Below are 18,343 nucleotides of genomic sequence, written 5' to 3'. Positions count from 1 at the left end.
TGAAAGAGAAAGCTGATTCATGAGGCCTTTAAGAAATGTTTCTGTTCTTCTGTTGCCACTTAAAATTCAGGCCAGAATTCAGCCATAGTGACTTTTCAGGGAAGTGCTAAGTGGAATGGTCTTGGGCTAGTCCACATCACAAAATCTTTATTCTCACTGATCTTGAAAGCAGCAGCTACTCAATAATCTGAAGGTTAAGTTTCGTTTTGCTGTAATCTTGAGGGCATGATTCGGAAACACCTACTGTTGCTGATGATCCCCTATAGAAAAAGGGAAGACTTCACATCCAAAGGACTGATGATACAAGATTTGCAGACTACAAATCTCTCTATAAAGAAAGTAGAAAAATATATTTCAGAGTTCATTATATGGTCAGCGACCTAAGTTTAAACAGCTCAAATGATCAAACCAGCAGAAGTATACTACAAATGGATTTTTATTGACTGAATTGGATAAATGGATTAATTTTAAAAAATCATATTACAAACTGGTGCAGTACCATAAAATCAGTTTTGTACATGTGGAGATGCCATTCTTAGCCTGCACAGCTCCTGCAGCGCTGTAGCCCATTCTCATTGCAAGCGGTACACTTGAGGGCTTTGAATGAGTCCGTAAAGCAGTTCCGAAACACAGACATCTTGCTCCCATGGCACGCTGAGCACGGCAGGAAACCAAAGCCCCCACAAGAGGGGCACTCGTGGGGATGCTGGACTCTCTGCTCAAAGAAGAATGAGAGAAAGACAAAAATGTTACCTCACCAACGGCCATAAGCTCTAGGGCAAGGAGGGCTCCAGGACAGCTGAGAATACACATCTTGAGCAATACCCAGCACCCTATCCCAAGATATACCCCCACTGAAGACCAGTGCATCTGCCTTTTCCTTTGGTCAGATCCACATGCAATGGTCAGAGGCTCACGGCAGATTCATCAGTCACATATATATATACATACATACTATACCTTAGTAGCCTGTGTTTATACTTGTCAAAATAGCTACCTAAAGGATAGCTTGCATACATTACTCTGATGTAGTTTAGGTCTAGATCAATTCTAGAAGGTATTGCAATTGATTGAATCTAAACTCCAGGCAGTTTATGTTAACACTATATTTTCTATGCTGTATCTTAAGTTATTATGACTTTTAGCATTTGCATGCTTGCGTTGAACATATTGTTCCTATTACAGTTAGAGTTGATCATATCAAAAAGCAATTCATAGCTTCTGACAAGTATTGCTTGAGGAAATAAGTGGTGTATTCAAATTTATGGATGTAGAATGCTGAAGCTTTAAGTGTAAAGAAGAAAGATCATCAATATTCAATGGTTATACCTGAAGAAAATTGCTGCAAGCAAGGTTTGGGCTCCCTCAATTGTCCTAATTCCTGAGTAAAACAATAATTTTACTCTATTTTGTGTTGAATTTAAAACAATGGAGAACACAAGAAGAGATTTCAAAGACATTTTTTAAGTTTCACTTGCTGAAAATGTTGCTAGTTTGTTGAATGATTGCCTTGAACTTCTATATCAGAGAAATGAAAGGTACACCACGTTGGGTACTTACCACAGCACAGATATGTGGCTTTAACATCTCACTGTTGAGTAAAGACTTTACAGATTTATTTACAAAGGAAGAACAAAAATCCGTACAATTCCTGCTAGTGTTAGTCTGCGGAGTTATACGCCACTAAAAAATTAGTCATAAATTATTACCAGAGTATACTAAAATATGTACAGATAACGTAGACGTTCTTGTAGCTTCATCGAGAAAACTGAAGACGTTTCTGCAAAACCATTAATAATAGCATTCATCTATTGACAACTCAGACGAAAATGCAACAAAGGCACTTTTTCTTTTTGTCCTGTAGCTCATAAGCTTGCCGCTCTTCTTCACTTGGCAAACAACTCCTATTACTATTAACTTCTCCAGGGACAATATTTGGAAGTATTTAATGTAAAATTAGCATTCTTTTTATCTTGGGACTGGCCACAAACAAACCACCAAAAGGCAGCAAAGCAGTGATTGTATTCAGTAAGCGGTTATCAGCCTGCTGTAGTCTGGCACTGTTTGTCTTATAGATGTACTTTCTGTCCCAAGATTAGGACACACATTGGGCTAGGCAATAACATTATAGGACCCCCCCAAGCAGGATCTGGGGACATTTCATTCCAAAGTAATGAAAAAATGTTAAGGGGGTGTATTAGCTAACCTTTCTAGTCAGACAACAAAAATGTTGCATGCTTTAATCATATGTATGCTTTTGTTTAATAATTTATGGTTAGCTATTCAATGTGGTTCAATACGGCAAACATTTTATACAGAAATACATACACTGAGTTACAAGGCAAGGAAAGTTTTGCTGAGTTAAGGAACAGGCCAGACAACTGCAGAAGGCACTACCTGCACTGCAAAAGGACAAGACAGTTCATGATTTACTGGTAGTGTTGAATCTGCCTCCTGAATAAGATAGAGGTGAACAACCCCCGGGCTCAGCCTGACTGGAACTTTTGGAGGAGTTCAAGAAGGACACTAGCTATAAGAAACCAACATGCTTCACAAAAAGAGATACTCATTTTGTGATAAACTCAAAGATGTATAGTATACAAAGAGTTGCTGAGAGCGTGTTAGGAAAGCATATGCTGTAGTTCAACTAAATGCAGGGAGAGAAAAACCATGGGGTTAAATCAACTAGATGTAGCTTTCTTCTGCTCTTTCATCAGTGTCTTTTACAAATATCATATCCTCATTATCTATTTTTAATGTTGATGTTACATACTTCTGAAGTTTATGTGTTTTCTTAATTTGGTTAGGGGTAATTTCAAACTAACAAGATAACTAATAGCAATACGCTCCTTTTCTAAGGACACAGCTATCCACGTAACCCAGACATTATGACATAGGTCTCCCCAAAATGTCCTTTGTTGCAGGCTATCCAAAGGAAAACAGAAAATGCCTTGAGCAGCCAATAGCACAAGACCAGCAGAAAAGTGATGCCCAGCAGAGATCTCAGCTTACAGCAAAGCTGTGGGAGCAGACCCACATTTCAAGTGTCCTCAGGGAGTGTGCATCCACTGTTCGCAATAAAAGACAAACTTGCACCACAGAACTTCGATAGACAAGGCAAACTGAGAGCTGGAGAAAGGCATGATAATCTGTAGTTTGAAATTATGGCAAACTGGTGTAATTGGAAACTTCCAGCATTTGTCCAGATTTTGTAGAAGTCCAGCTTTAGGTCTAGCCAGAATGCAGATGTGCAAGTTCCCAGTATGTTCACTGCAGTACACAGGGAAGCGGTGCAGCTTCCACGCAAGAGGCCTGACTCCCCCAGGGCATGGTGAAGGTTAAATACCGAAGATGATGTCAAAAGTTATGGGAAAGGGAAAATTACTTGTCTTTCGGGCTGTGGCAAAATCAAGCGAAAATAGAGATGGATGTTTTGGTTTGATGTTATAGCCATTCACGGTTTCTCGAACTTAATGGGCTCTGATACTAGATGTCATTCATCCAAAGAGAAAAACAAAAAAAGCATTTGGGATCATCAGTTTACAACAGAAGAAAAGGAAATGGCAAAAAAAAAAAAAATCTACTCAATTACAAATATGCAATGTACGTTCCTTGTATTTATCTGCAGAAATACCATTACCTCAATTTTGGTTAAGAGATCCTGCAGTTCCCCAGATTCATTCATTAGTAAAATTTTCTCAGCACCCTATTAGGAAGAAGAAGAAGAAAAAGGTCAGCCAGTTTAGCATGAAAAAAACACGGATTATTAGAAGATTTGGTCTTGAAAATCTAAACAGGCTGAGGACAAATTTGACTCACATTAGGTATTTTGTAATTAGGTCAACCTTAGGAAAGCTAGAAGGAGAGGAGAATCTAATCGCAGTTCTGATAGAAGTACCTGAAGTTTGTTACCAGGTGTCGTATCATATTGCCTTTTTGTAAAAGGTGACACAGCTTGGAAATTCTGATTGTGTTCCCTTTATTTTACAGGGTATGTTTCCTGACAGAATAAAAAATATGTCTAGTTAGGGTGTCAAAAATTACAATTATATAAATATACAACACATCAGAGAATGCAGCAAAACGAGAGGAGGAAATTGTATTTCAAATATTCTGGCAGTTGAGCGTTGAATTAAGACATAATATGCCTAATGTATAACACAAGGAGAAAAAGGGTAATGAAAATACTGTAACAACATTAAAGTCAGACACAACAATGAATAATAATAATATAGTCTGAGTACATTAGGCCTCTGAGGGGTTCTGTGATCCGAACCAAGGCAGCGCTGAAGTGTTTTTTCTTTTTTCCTCCTGAAAATAAATGCTAAGAGATTATTGCAGACAAAATTAAAGTGTCAAAGATGATGTAAAACTTTTTTTCCTCTTTCTTCTAATTAGAGGGCCACGTTTGAATGCTTACACTTCACTTACGTAACCAAATTCACTGAATACTAAATATTACCAAATACTTAGAGACACTTTTAATCAGTGGATCACAAGAAACCAATAAACCGTGAGGAAACCGAGGCACAGACGGAGGGAACTGCACAGCCCTTTACCCACTGCGAAGGGCGACTGGCCACATCTACACCAGGTGATGGGTTCATGCCATCACGCTGCCCCAGTTTGCCAGTCCCTGCATGCCCGGACTGTTAAATTTCATCTTTGGATTTGCTTCTGGCATGAGCTGGGAGGTGTGGTGGGATGCCAGCAGATGGCTGAGGTGCGGTGGGATGCTGGTACAGAGCTGAGGCGTGGTAGATTGGTGGCACAGGGCTGAGGTGCGGTGGGATGCCAGCACATGGCTCGGATGTGCCATTACTTTGAGCTGCCCACGGTCAGCTGAAGGGGCTCTCAGCCCCAGCTCCCCACCAGCATCGCTCTCCTTGTTACTGGGAGGTACAGGAAAGGCTGCTGGGGAGCACAGGGAACACATACAGGTCACTAATGTACGTGTTAGTGTCCAACCATTCACAGTGCCTTGCTGGGGAGTGCAGAGGCTACAAGTGTGTAGCTCAAAAGCCAACTAAGGGCCACCAAAACATTGCAAAGGATTTTGTGTGACACCTTACTAAGGTTAGTTTCTCTGTAGAAAGTCTTTTTGCTCCGGCTTTGCACAAAAAAGAAGGACTTTTGACTCTGTGTTTGATGATTTTCATTTCAGTTAAAAAGCAATATATTAATATTTTAGTGGATGTGAGTGCCACTTTTTCAGTGAATGCTACTCTTACAGTGCTACACTTTCAGAGAGTTGTTGGTTTTTTTTAAAGAAGTACCTCCAAGGTAATTAGTTGTGATTAATTAGTCACAGAAGATGACAGGAGACTCAGGTTAGCTAGCCTTACTTGTGCTGACTCTTCTATCGAAATCTGTTCTAGACCATGGGCACAGAGTGCACCAGCTTCAACATACGCGTTAGGCTCTCTGTGTCCCCAGCAGAGCAGCTCTTAGCAGCCTGTCAGCCCCTTTCACACTTGCCCTCTCATCTTTCTCTGCTTTCACACAGAACGGGCAATAGGAGTGATTGGCACAACAAAGCGAGGGTTTGCCAAGGCGGCCCATGGAGTATTAGCTCTGGGCCTGAATACACTGCAGCGGCTTAAGACAAAGCTTGCGCTGCCCGTCTGATGCAGAGACGTTAAGGATTTGCAGCTTTATTGATGTAATTGCAGCACTGCAAATTCCCTACGCCAGACAAGCCCCATTTTGCCCCCATTTAGGCAAGGATCTCTTCTCTGTGGCAACAGTTGGCAAAAGCTTTCCTGTGACTTCTGGTCCGTGTTACAGTGATGCTGTACGATAATGCTGACTGGCTTTTACAGCAGCATAATTAAAAGTCTGACAGGTTTCCCATTATAGATTCATATTTTAAAGGATTTATATTTCAGATGACATTCAGTCGGCCAGCTGTGTTGCTTTCAAAGTGGAAAGCCTCATTACTACGGTTTTAAAATTAAAAACCAAACGTCCAAATGGCTATCAACTTTTTTAAGTGTTTCGGCATGTCTTTTCTGATTAACGGCTGCCTCAAGTGAAATTTGACTAAAAGATACTTTGCAGAGGTTAAACTTCCCGTTGGATCTGTGAATCTTAACACGCAGAGTCTGTAATTAATAGAGTAATTAAAGCAGCTGTTAAATAAGTCCAATAGCAGCTTTCTGACCAGAAAGCGATGCCTTTCTTTTTCTTCCTAGATTGTGCTCAGTTCACAATTACCCACAAAGGGATGTGAAACATTAGTCTGTCCCTCCTAAGACTCACATAAGGAGCACAAGGGACACTGGCCATAACGTTTAAAGAAGCAGCTGGGAGAAGGAAGTTTTCAGGTTTTTTCACCAGTTAAATTTCAAAGCACCAGCCTGCAAATCCTTTATCTACTGACTTCAACAGCTCTCTACCGTGGTGGAAGAGCCCAGGGGCTGCGGTCAGGTCCTTGCCCTTCTTTTGGCAAGGAAATGCCACGGACTTGGCTAAATCACTCGTCAGGTTTTCTAGACCATGTTCATTCTTCAGAATATTTTCCCAATTTTCTCTTGAGAACATCCAGAAATTAACACTGTATTTCAGGTATTGTCCCACTAACTGCAGAACTAGGACAAATCCAAGGTCCACTGTTTCCTACTGCCCCAGCTCTGTTCTGTCACTAAACCCATCTATTGCTCGCCTATCTTGGATGTAACCCATTACCATTTTCACACTGTAATTATTCATAAAGGAATATACATAGATATATGGCTCTGCAGTTGGCTGTACTACAATACCTGCTGATTTTGGGAAGCAGCCTCTCTTCCACATCCTTCCTTATGTACAGAGAAAAATTAGCATGGCACTGCAACATCTCGCTTGTGAACACATTTGCTGTCCAGATAAATTGCATCCCTTATTTCCTTAAAAACTAATTTTGCTGAGTATACAGATGAGGCCTCTTGCTAAGGCAGCAGAATGCAATGACGAGCCCCACTGTTACTGGACCTGCCATGTTTTTTCACTGTGGCTTACCAAGGAGACAGGCTGTATTTACCCCTGTCTTTGGCCAGAGCTCACAAGCTCTTCAGCCTACAACACTACACCTCTGACAGTGAGGTGCCGCTTGGCAGCAGACAAGCATGGGGTATGATTAAATGCCTGGAAATCTGCCCATAAACTGAGAAAATTGACACTGCAGTATAGTACCAGCACCAGAAATGCTGGATTGGATACACAAAGAACTGAAAGGTTGACGTGTAAAGAGCTATCAGATTAAGTGAACCCTGCTGTTCCGCATATTATAAACTGCAAAATGGAGGAAACAAGTGGTAAAATGCCAGATGACTTGATGCAATAATTGCATCATAGTTTTACCGCCACAGAGCCATTCATATCCACCCCATCAAGTGAATGCCAGGTGTGTTTTACTCTGACAAAACATGGAGGCAGTTGAGAGCTACTAATCATATATGGCCACAAGAAAGCAGCAACTGTTAATTCTTGTGTAACAAAAAGAATATGTTACACAGGTATTTTCTAGAAGTCAGTTACAAAAATAGCCTCAACATTCTTGGTAAATAATCATAACCAATTAGTCAAATAAAAAAAAATTACTGTAAATCTCATGCTGTTGTGGATTCATTACAACTGGGAAAACTAAACAGGAAACAATTTCTTCAGAAAAAAAAATATTAAATTCACATCTTTGAAAAAGATTCAGGTAGGTTTGTATGGCAAGTCAATACTGGAATTCAATCACGTATTTAAAGTGAAAAATAAAATAAATGTATTTTAACACTACTATGCAGCGAGCTAACATGTTTACTAAGGATGACTCTATTTGCCTTTTTTTATGTGCATCCCTTTTCCAGCAGAGTGGGTCTTTGCATAACATAAACCTCTAACGGCCCTGAGTGCCTTTGTAAAAGAGTAAATGAATGCTCCAATTTTTCTTCTGTGTTGCTTTCTGTTTTTTGGAAGTCATTTTTTATTCTGCTTTGGTGTCCCAGCAGATGGCATAGTTCGTTTTCAGATGGAGGCAGCCTCAGGTGAAAAAGAGGGATTAGATCAGCTGGTAAAGAGCATGCTGCAGAAAGAACCTGCAATTTCCGGACAGACTGATATTTAGACAGCGTGTGTCAAGAAATATAATGATTCAATCGTGAAAAAATGAGAAGATTAAAAAACCTGCTGCACTGCAGCACACAGGACTTCGCTTGACAGGGGCTAAATACGATTTTTCTATTGCTTCTGCCCAAGTCGCGGGTTTGTGTCATTCCCCCTGTGCAGGCAATGATAAATTCCACAGTGCTGTGAAGATTTATCCACACAGCCTGCAGTGCTCTAACAACCTTGTCCGTGCTTCTGAACAGCTTGGATACCGTATACTTTATCAGATGCACATATGCTGTGTTCTGGTGCTTTTGTTACATTTATCTCATTAAAACTAATCTTGTCCCCTTTCAAAACTGTTCACATTTTAATTAGGAGTTGTTGGGTTTTTTCCTCCTTGTGACTCATTGAAAGGTGCATGGCTCAATATAGATTCTCCTTTGTATTGCTACATGCAATCTCCTTCACGGAGGGATTTGCCAGGAAATAAATATTCAAAATTTAAGAAGAAGAGAGACAGAAAAAGAGCGAGAAAAAAAATATTGCATGATTAATTTACTGACACACCAGGCTTCTGGATTTCTATGTTGCATTTGCATATCAGAAGATAATTATCATAAAAGGCATTATAGAAATGTCCACTGTTACCAACGAGACCAAATTCTGTAATTAGTTCTCAATCGCATTTTAATGAAACATAAGCCCAGCACAGGTTCCAGCCAACTTACTGCCTTTGGAGTCACTGACGCATTTTCTTCTTGAGGTGCCACATCCACCAGGCATTGACATAGCTGGGGGCTGAACACTTCATTGCCAGACCTTCTCAATATACAAAATGCCCCCCTCCTTATTTCTCTTTGTAAATCAGTGAATGCCAACCCCTCTTACGAAGTTATATTAAGACAGAGGAATAAAAACTGCCATAAAATAATAGGTTTTGCCCCATTTACCAAAGAGAGTGTGTGGACACAGGTCCCTTGCCAGCGCAAGTGACAGGTTCGCCCTGGGACTCTCCTTTCAACTAAAGCACAGTCGAGAGTGATTCTGTAGCGAGCAGCAGTGCCCCCCAAGATGATGGGTTTTAGCGGAGAGCAGTGGAAGGCAGAAACTTTGCGTGTGAGCGCAGGTGAGGGGCACCACTTTGGCAGAGCAAAGGGCTGCCCCAGTCCTGGCCAGCCGCGATGCTCCCCATGAGCAGAGCAGGCATCTGCAAAGCAGATTGTCCACAAATAATATCACTCTTACGTGGAATAACTTTAATCCTCTCCTGGAGCTAAAGTCTGTTCCATTTAACCACATTGTGCCTCATCAATTCCATTAAAAAAAAGAAAAAAGAAGCAAGAAAACATCCCCCAAGTCTGATTTTTTTCTGCTTTTTAGCAGATCAATACTTTGTGTTTTCTTGTGTTAAACAATGTGAATGCAGTTGCCATGCTGTAATAAATGTCTGTAGACCAGAACATCAAATTCCGTCTTCATTTTTTTACCTACAGGAGGTAAAACCTGCTGACTACCTGTCAGCAGGTAGTTGGATAGCTAGATTTGCCTCTCCCGCAGACAGCTAGCTTCCTAATTCACTTGCCTTCTTTTCTATACCTCTCCAAAGTATCTCAGACAATACTTAAGTAGTTTTAATGAGATTGTATTGCTTGTTACACTGTTGCTCCTCTGTTAAAAGACACATTTCCCATGATCTTCCAAAAAATGAAGCAGCAGTGAATTAATGGGCCATCCATCATACCAAAATTACTGCAACCAGACTTCACCTACAGCTGAGCAAATAATTTATTCAGTCCATTTCAGTATTTTAACTGAATTCTTTCGACAAATTGATCACACACGGACTGAGATTTTCTTGGAGTCGGTCATAACTCACTACTTTTAACATGATAATTAGGTGAGCAAAACTTAGTCTGAATCCTGTTGAATTTTAAGCTGCTTTTGAATGAAGCACTTCTGCTCCTGGCTGGCTGGAGAACTCTCCGACTCAAGTTTTTGATAAAAGCATCTTCTACGCTGATTTTTACTACGAAGTAAAAATCATTGTCTGCTAATATTCTGCACACAGGCAATTTTGCAGTTGCTGTAGTGGTCTGGTGAGCCGCGTGCCAGCAAATGGATTTGTTATGGGGCTTGGGGAAGGCTGCCTCATGCAGGGCACACAGAGAGCTAGGAAGGGGATGGGGAGAAAGGGTATTCGAGTGTTTCTACAGGCCCAGTATCAGTTATGCCTGATTGTTGATTACATTTGATTTTGTTACTTAAATCTTTTGTGAAAATGAAAGTGTTAAGCAATACAAACACAATAACCCCACTGTGTTTAAATATAGTTTGCCTTCACAAATCACAGTCTCACTCTTGGTGCTAATTGCTAGCTCTTTACCGCTTGAGACAAATACCTTCTCTGAGCTCTCAAGCTGTTTTCTTTGTGCCACTTTCCAGAATCTTTTTCTCTTAAACTCTGATTTTTTCAGTTTCTGAGAAATACATTTCGAAAGTACAGGCTGGCCTTAATGAAAAGGTGATTTCAAATATCAACAAGCTTTTAGACCCAGTACAGACCAAAGTACTTTTAGACCAAAGTACAAATTTGGATTGTAGTTTTCCATTTGGAGTTTGTGTCTTGTGACAGGGCAGAGTTGGGCTGTTTTTCTTTCTCTTTTATGGATAAACTTTTCTAAAATTAAGTATTAACCAATTCTGTGCCTAAAACAATGTTCAGTTGATTGCAGATCCTGGTACAAACTACATCATATAAAATTCAATGCCTGTTTAAGGTCTGATACCCCAAGCTGTTAGTTTCATATTCAACACAGATATTACTAAATGACAGGTTTATGCTATGTGCATTCATCTTCCTGGGTCAATCACACAAACAGGTTCCCATGAGGAAAAAAAATCCATTTCTCTAGATTTTCATGGTTTCAGCTACAAATATAAGCTATTTTTTAAGAAACGCGGGATAGCTTAGATTGTATTACTGCCTCTTATTCCCCTCCTGATAGCCTCTCCCTGGTTATCTTTTGCATCTTCAGATCAAACCTATCAGTGTGGATCTATGCAGCACATACCACAAAGGGATCTCTGTCTTTGATTGTTCCCATCATTCCAACATTGCAAGCAATTTTCTAAAAACCCCGCTTCTCATCCATCAAGATTTTCATCTGTTCTTCCAGACTGCAGAATAAAACACAGGCTCATGCTTTACTTACCCCAAGATAATGGCCATCGATAAACACAACAGGGAGTGAGGGAACTTCACAGACCCTCCTGCATCTTTCATCTAGTTCTTTTCCATAATCGCTGTTCAGAGCAATGTTTTTTTCTTCAAATTTGACTCTGTGGTTTTGAAAGATCTTTCTAACCAGTTCGCATCTTTCAAAAGTGGTTCTCACCACACGAAGGCTAGTAGTATAAATTACTATGCGGCCAAACTCCGGCACTGTTGATACCTGGAAAGAAAAAAAATTAGTTCCCATTAAATTAAGTAAGGTGTTAATAATTTCCAAGTATTGAGTAATTTCATTAAAAATATTATTTGAGAAAAAAAAAATTACCTTGAAAACACAATCCAACATTTTACTTTTTTGAAATGTAAAGATGCAAGGGGAGAAATTAAGTTCTTGCAAGCACCAACTTAAGGCAATTTAAGCTGATTATCTAAGTGCAACTTCACTTTTTCTGGAAGGTTTTAGAGATGCTGAATCAAGTTAAACTTTTTCAAGAAACAGATATATTTTAGATCCTGGTGGACTTCCAAATGTGAATAAACCATCGCTGTTTTGTTGATGTCTCATTTGTTATAACAGTGACTCATGTTTACACAGAGTGTGGTTGTAGCCAGACTAAGTCTAAACTTGCTAGCCCAGGTGTTGCTGACAGCCTCCTTTAAGCAAGGATGGGAGTCCAAGCTAAGCTTCATCACATCCATGAGCCAACATTAACTTAGAATACTTTAGGTCTCTCCACACTGAACTAGATTATGACTAAAGAGGGGACAGATGTATCCCTAACATTTAGGGTGGAATCATGTCATATTACCCTAACATCCAACCAACAATTAAGAAGTACATTTTGTATGTATTCAGTGTCCAATTCAAAGCCCACTGCAGCTAGGGGAGGCAGTTCCCTTGGCTGTAAAAAGTTTCATACTACAATTCAGATTTGACTTTTTACCCCACTTCTTTGTATGTAAAAGTTTATGCCACATCTTACCTTTCTGGGATGAAAACAATTAGGGAGTGTAAATACTATAGGAATTAGTTTGCCCAAGAGAGAGTTGTACATTTTCAAAAAGCCTGAGAATCATTGCTCTAAACAAAGATAAATAACTAAAGTCTTAGCTTTTTTAAAAAGGTGGTAAGGCATTTCCAAACTTTTCAAACTATCCATTATATTCAGCAAATGATATTTAATTATTTCAGCAGTATTCCAGGAGTAAAAAAACAAGTGAGAAAATAAAAAGCAAGGATGCCTGTAATGCATTGTAGCAATCTATGGAAAATGAACCTTGATGGGTGAATAGATAATTTTTTTATTATGTCATGCAATAATTGTAAAGACACAGTTGTAAAACTGGGCAGATGCCATTGCAGATTTTGCCACATGATGAAGTCATGGTTTATCTTACTACGTAAATGCAAAAAAAAAGTCATTGCAAAAAGCATATTCTGCTTAGAAAGGTGTTTACAAGGTTCAATGTTCTGTGAAGGTTCTCAGGAAAAACGCTTGCATTTTACAGATCACTTATAGATCACTGGAAGTGTAGTTGCAAACATATGTAATGTAACCATTTTCCATCTCCCATTGCAGGAAGGAAACATGTTGTGATAGGTCAGTATTTATTCCTCTTTGAATAGATGTCAGAAATTCAATTTTAGGAACACATGTTATAAATAGTGGCTACTTTTTTCCAGCCTGTTTTCTAGGTTGAAAATCTGTTATACTGCTACTGCAGCATTGACTCCTCTCCAGCACATTGTTCACACATTCCAAGTGAGAGGATTAGCTCATCCTCTGCTTAAAAGACAAGTACTCTACATAAACACTGCCAAATATTTTAATAACCGCACATGGGTTGCTGGAAGGAAGAGGAGTTCATCCTTTTCAGAAGTAACCAAAAGGAGTTCTTAAAATATTCCTTAAAAAGGCAATTTCACATACTCATTATTTCCTTGTCTTTAGAGTGAAAATACATTTTGAAGTGCAAAACAATTCAACAGGATGAAAATTCTTGTTCCTTCATAGCTCTAATCTCTAATGCTGTTTGTTCCCAGACACCAGAGGCTGGCAGTATAGACACAGACAGTCATTATCTAGCGAAGCATCAGGGCTGTGGTGTCCCTACAGCATACAAATAAGCAGCTGAAGAGACGGAAAAATGGAAAGTTGTAAAGTGATCTGGAAAGATATCAAATGGAAGGTGTGTACGCAGAGTCACTTTTATGTTTATTCCTTCATTTTTTCCTAATGTGGCAGTGAAGAAATACCCCTGTTTGCCCTGCAAAGAATATTAAGGGCATTGACTAAATAATTCTTTAGGGAAATTTTAGTAAACACCTTGTTTTCTGTGCTACAAACACACAGAAGTTGTCCTTGGCAGGACTTCATCATACCAGGAAAATCCTTCCTGTCACCTGCCTGGAACCACACTGGTTATTAAAAATAGGAGTGAAGACAGTTAGAGAGATTTACAGGGTTTTTCTTAATGAGAATCTGTGCTAATTCTTATTTTGCTACCCATTCAATGGCTACAGCCTGTAATATTCAGTGACTAGAATACGCTCTTGAAGTAAACCAGAAGAATAATGTTTGAACTGCTTTTCCTTCCTAGGTTGGAACTGTGGCAAAAAACATAATAAATGACAAGCAATGTAAACCAATGTATAGAAAGACATTTTAGAAAATTAACTCTTACAATTTTACATAACAAACTTCAAATTAGAATCTTCTCATATAACTCACAAATGCACATAAAATTTTAGCTGAAGTTAAACAGAAGGTAATTCTCTGGTTAATGGGCATGACAAAACTTTACTTAGGCTGTGGAAGTTGGACAGATGAACAAACCAAAAGATTTGGAGCAACCTACGTTGACCACTTTCTCGCACTTCCTGTGAGCGGGATTCTCATTGAAACCTGAAGCTTATGGAAATCTTACGGCCTGAGGGGCAACTTTTGTGTCAGATTCAGAAAACCCCACGCACATGGGCCAAAAGCGTGCTTGAAAGAAAGTGTCCACGTAGAAAAACTGCCAAGGGAGGGATTTAAGGTTTCAGAGGGAAATAAAGTTGCTTTGGTAACAATCCTTTACATCATTTACAGCTCTTAGTTTAACAGCACAGTGCTACCATCTCCCCAAGGTCCAAAGGCAGTATCTGTTTTACTGCATCAACCTGAAGAACTTGCATTTTGCTTGGGAGCTTCAAGCAGGTAGCAACAACAGTAGCCTGACCTGCATCACTTCACAGCACAGACGCCACTCCCAGTGAGTCAGGAACAGCTGCCCTTTTCTTCTCAGTCTAGAGAGAAAAAGTAATTGTTGCACCAGTTCAATCCTGTTCATGGTTGAACATGAGAAAAACAAAAGATCTTTCTTATTTTGTGCCTGACTCAGTCTTTTCCCAGACTTCTCTACCAGATGGCTCAGGCTTTTGCAAATGAGGAGTTAGTTACACTTTGGTGTACAGCCGGGGGAAACCTACCCCTCTGCCATCCCACTGGCATCCATTTGACATGGTTGCAACTAAACGTAATCATTAACTAAGCAAGTCTTCTGCAAACAGCATGACGGATGTCATCCCATGAGGCTAAATATGTGAGCTTAGCATCAAGAGAGACCACAGGACAGAGGAAGAAATTGCTGGTAAAGAGAAGGCTTAATAGAGCAAGCAGATGAGCAACAAAACAGAGGGATGCAGGGCACTGAAAAAGGGCTGAAAAGACAGAAATAACCAAAAATAGATAATAACCCCAAAACCAAAATGTCAGGATACTGACAAAGGAAGAGTAGTACAAACCAAATGTAGAAATAAAAACATGAAAAATATGACAAAAAAGAGACAGACAGTGAAACAAAACAAAGTAAATGAAAAGACAGAGAGAAGGTCACTGAAATATGACATCCTGAACCTTTTTAGAAGAAATCCTGATAGCCAGTGTAAGTGTACAATGACAAAAGTTTTACAGAATATGTGAATCTCCAGGTTGTTTCAATATTTTTGTGGTTGTTTTTTTTTTAAACTTTGCATACTACTGGAGCTGCAGAAATATGAAATATTTGGGAATCATACTCCTAAAATATATGTTTGAGAATTTACCTTTTCTGTATAACAGCTGCCATGACAATAATAACAACATACTTCTCAGTAGCTCTGAAAATATAGTATAACAGTCAGGAGTTTCCAAGGTGCTTCTGAAAGCCAGTTAAATGTGTATGCCATAAAACTCCCATGGACGTCTCTGGGTTCAGACCTTCCCTGCTGTATCTTATCCCTGGCTTCTGGATCCAGCTGCAACTGAAGTAGCAGCAGAAAGTGTCCATGTTTCTCTCCTGGTTCCATAGCTACCCTGGCCCTGACCAGTCCTCCCAGTCTGTGCAGATATCACTCATACACTCATTTGTGAGGGGAATTTATAAAATGATTACCAAATAAAAATACTAGATTATTTCTTCAGCATATTTGTCATGAATTGCTGTCCCAAGGCTGTAGATTTTCTTTAATATCTTTTAGGACATTTTTTATGTCTGCTTTGCTGACTTTGAGTGGCTCTTTATCTTTGGACCAAAACTCGTAACATGGATGTTTTTGCAGCACAGCTAAGAGCTGGCCAAATTCAGAGCAGAGGAAGGGGTCCAAGGCAATGCTTTTCTACTTGTGGTGTGAGGACCACTGCTGCACCTTGGAGCACAAAGTGATTGCTTGTAGAACAGTGGTAACATTTTCTTTCTGAAAACCTTTGTATATGACCATGTCTGCAAGCAAGTAAGCAGGCAAACCCAGCAGTAAGAGGAATACTCATGACATTAACCTCATTTTTATTTGTTTGCAAATGAAAAATGTGACAGCAACACTAAAAAAGCAGTCATGGGATTTTAATTTTTTTTAATCCTTTCTCTGGACAGAAGGCATAAACATGTGGTTTAACCTCATTGGTGTGAAAAGAATAGCTATTTACATTCATATCCATATATAATTTATTTCAATGGTTGCGTCACCCACAAACTTACACTTGCTTCCTTTAAAGTACCAAGTAACAAATACAAAAAAACCCTCACCAAACCCACTCTATACTTTGCATTATATGCATTATATGAGCAACTGCATTCTAGCAAAAGCAGAATATTTTTCTGCTAAGATTAATGGGCTGGTACAGTACTTTGGCAAAAGCTGAAATGTTAATGCCAACCTTTATCACGTATGAGATTTTTAAAGGTTTTCACTATGTTCAGATATAACATTCAACTAATGTTATTCATGTGGTAGTGAATTGCTTCTGTGACCTAAATCAATGGCTGATATGCCCTTCTCTGTCTCAGAATATCATCTTTCAACATCTCAGAGTGTTCTCCTGAAATACGCACCCCTCAGCTCTGTAATTAGATACTATCAGATTGGCAGAAGTATCTGCTGTCCACTAAGTCAGCTGAGGCAGGAATCTAGAGCACATTACAAACCCTGCACCAGAGATGCTTCAGTGAGTAAATGCAGCATTCATGATCTAAATAAAATGTTGAGCAAGAGAAAATGAATATATATATGTATGCATATATGTGAATATGTATATATTTTCGTGTATGCTTGCATATCTAGAAGTTTTGAATTAAGCTGCTCACTTCATAATTGGTATTGCATAGCTTATAGCTTGAATTAGTATCAATAACTGAGTGGCAAGAAGAATTATGGTATAACACTAATTTTCTGATCACAATCTGTTTTGGACTTTTTGTTTTTATTTTCTGCTCAGAAACAGAAGGGAAGAAAACAGCTACGACTTTCATGTTGAAGAAGTGCTGCAGAAAAAAATAATCAATTTAAACATTTCATTTCTGCAAGATTAAAAAACTTTTACTAGCTTTTGAATTTTAAAAGGCTTTCAAAATGTATACTAAAACTAATGAAAACTTTCTGAAAGATTATTTTAAAGTAAAAAGCTATCACCAAAATGTTTCAATTTTTTCCTACATGACACTTCATCAGAACATATATGTTTTCCAAAATGTATAGCATTTAATGAAAAGCATACTTTTCATCATGTCACTGTTTAGATGAAAATGTTCAACATTCTTTGAATGAGATGGTTGGAGATTGAAGGTCTGTGTTCTAGTGAAAACTACAATATTTGCCATCACGACAGCATAGTACAATGCTAATGGAGTTGTGAAACAGTTCCTTCTGACTGTCATTGTTGGTTGCCTGGTTCAAATTAAAGATTTAATGGTATTTTTCAGGAAGAATTTATTCACTGGCTAGAAGACCTCTTCCAACAAACAGACCTCATCGACCAAAGTAAACTGTTTTTCTTTGGCAGGTAAGATCTATTTACACATACAGGAGGAATTGCAAGCGGTCCCCAGCTGCAGTGTGCGCTCTTGGTACGAAATTACATTCCCCTCCACTTCATTGCAGTTCCATGGGCTCTCACACAGCAAAGCACAATGCATACTTAAATTTAAATTTAAGCACTCTCTTAAGTGTTTTATTACGTTAAGGCTGTAGTCCTGTTTGCACTGCCTTCAAGGACCTGGCACTATATCAATATTTGGGCAAATTCAGAACTTGAACTTTATTAAATTCAGAAAACTGTGCATTTTAGTAAAGCTCAGTAGAATAAAGACTAAATTTTTGCAACAGTACAAGTCATACACTCAAGTCAAAGCATGTACTGACCTTCTCTTAAATACATCACTTCAAAAACGCTACACTTTTTCTTATCCAGTTTTGGTAATTACAGGGACTATAACTGTAGGATTTGGAGTATGTGACCCTGTGGGACAGTAGAATGATATCACCAGTTATCATTCTCATAACCACCAGCAAGCTGGGAAGGACTATCAATACCAATTTACAAGTGAGGGCATCAAGAGCTGCACTCCTAAACAAGGTAGCCAGAGAGTCTGGGACAGTCCCAAATACAGATATTAGTTTTGCTTTCCCCAAGAAAGTGGTCAGGTCCCTGTTTTTCTCAGCTTTTAAAATAGCACAAATACTTGTGTGTCTTTTGTCTGCCTGTATTCTGGCACTCGCTTCCCCCCACAAACAGC

The 18,343-nt window shown here is 39.1% G+C and overlaps 1 protein-coding gene across 1 annotated transcript in view; it reads right to left on the bottom strand.

Moving 5' to 3' along the window:
• Positions 1-535: 535 nt before the first annotated feature.
• GRXCR1 (glutaredoxin, cysteine rich 1) overlaps positions 536-18,343 on the bottom strand; it is a 40,985-nt gene continuing 23,177 nt past the window's right edge. The window contains exons 3-5 of the mRNA XM_010574480.1: positions 11,292-11,531; positions 3,641-3,706; positions 536-715 (exon numbers count right to left, since the gene is read on the bottom strand). Coding sequence (XP_010572782.1) covers positions 536-715; positions 3,641-3,706; positions 11,292-11,531 — 486 coding nt within the window. The remainder of the gene's footprint in view (positions 716-3,640; positions 3,707-11,291; positions 11,532-18,343) is intronic.

Source organism: Haliaeetus leucocephalus, unplaced genomic scaffold, assembly GCF_000737465.1.
Source record: "Haliaeetus leucocephalus isolate CR32 unplaced genomic scaffold, Haliaeetus_leucocephalus-4.0 Scaffold439, whole genome shotgun sequence".
In the NCBI taxonomy this organism is placed as follows: domain Eukaryota; kingdom Metazoa; phylum Chordata; class Aves; order Accipitriformes; family Accipitridae; genus Haliaeetus; species Haliaeetus leucocephalus.
Note: the sequence above shows the minus strand (reverse complement) of the source record. Positions and strands in the feature narration are given on the sequence as shown.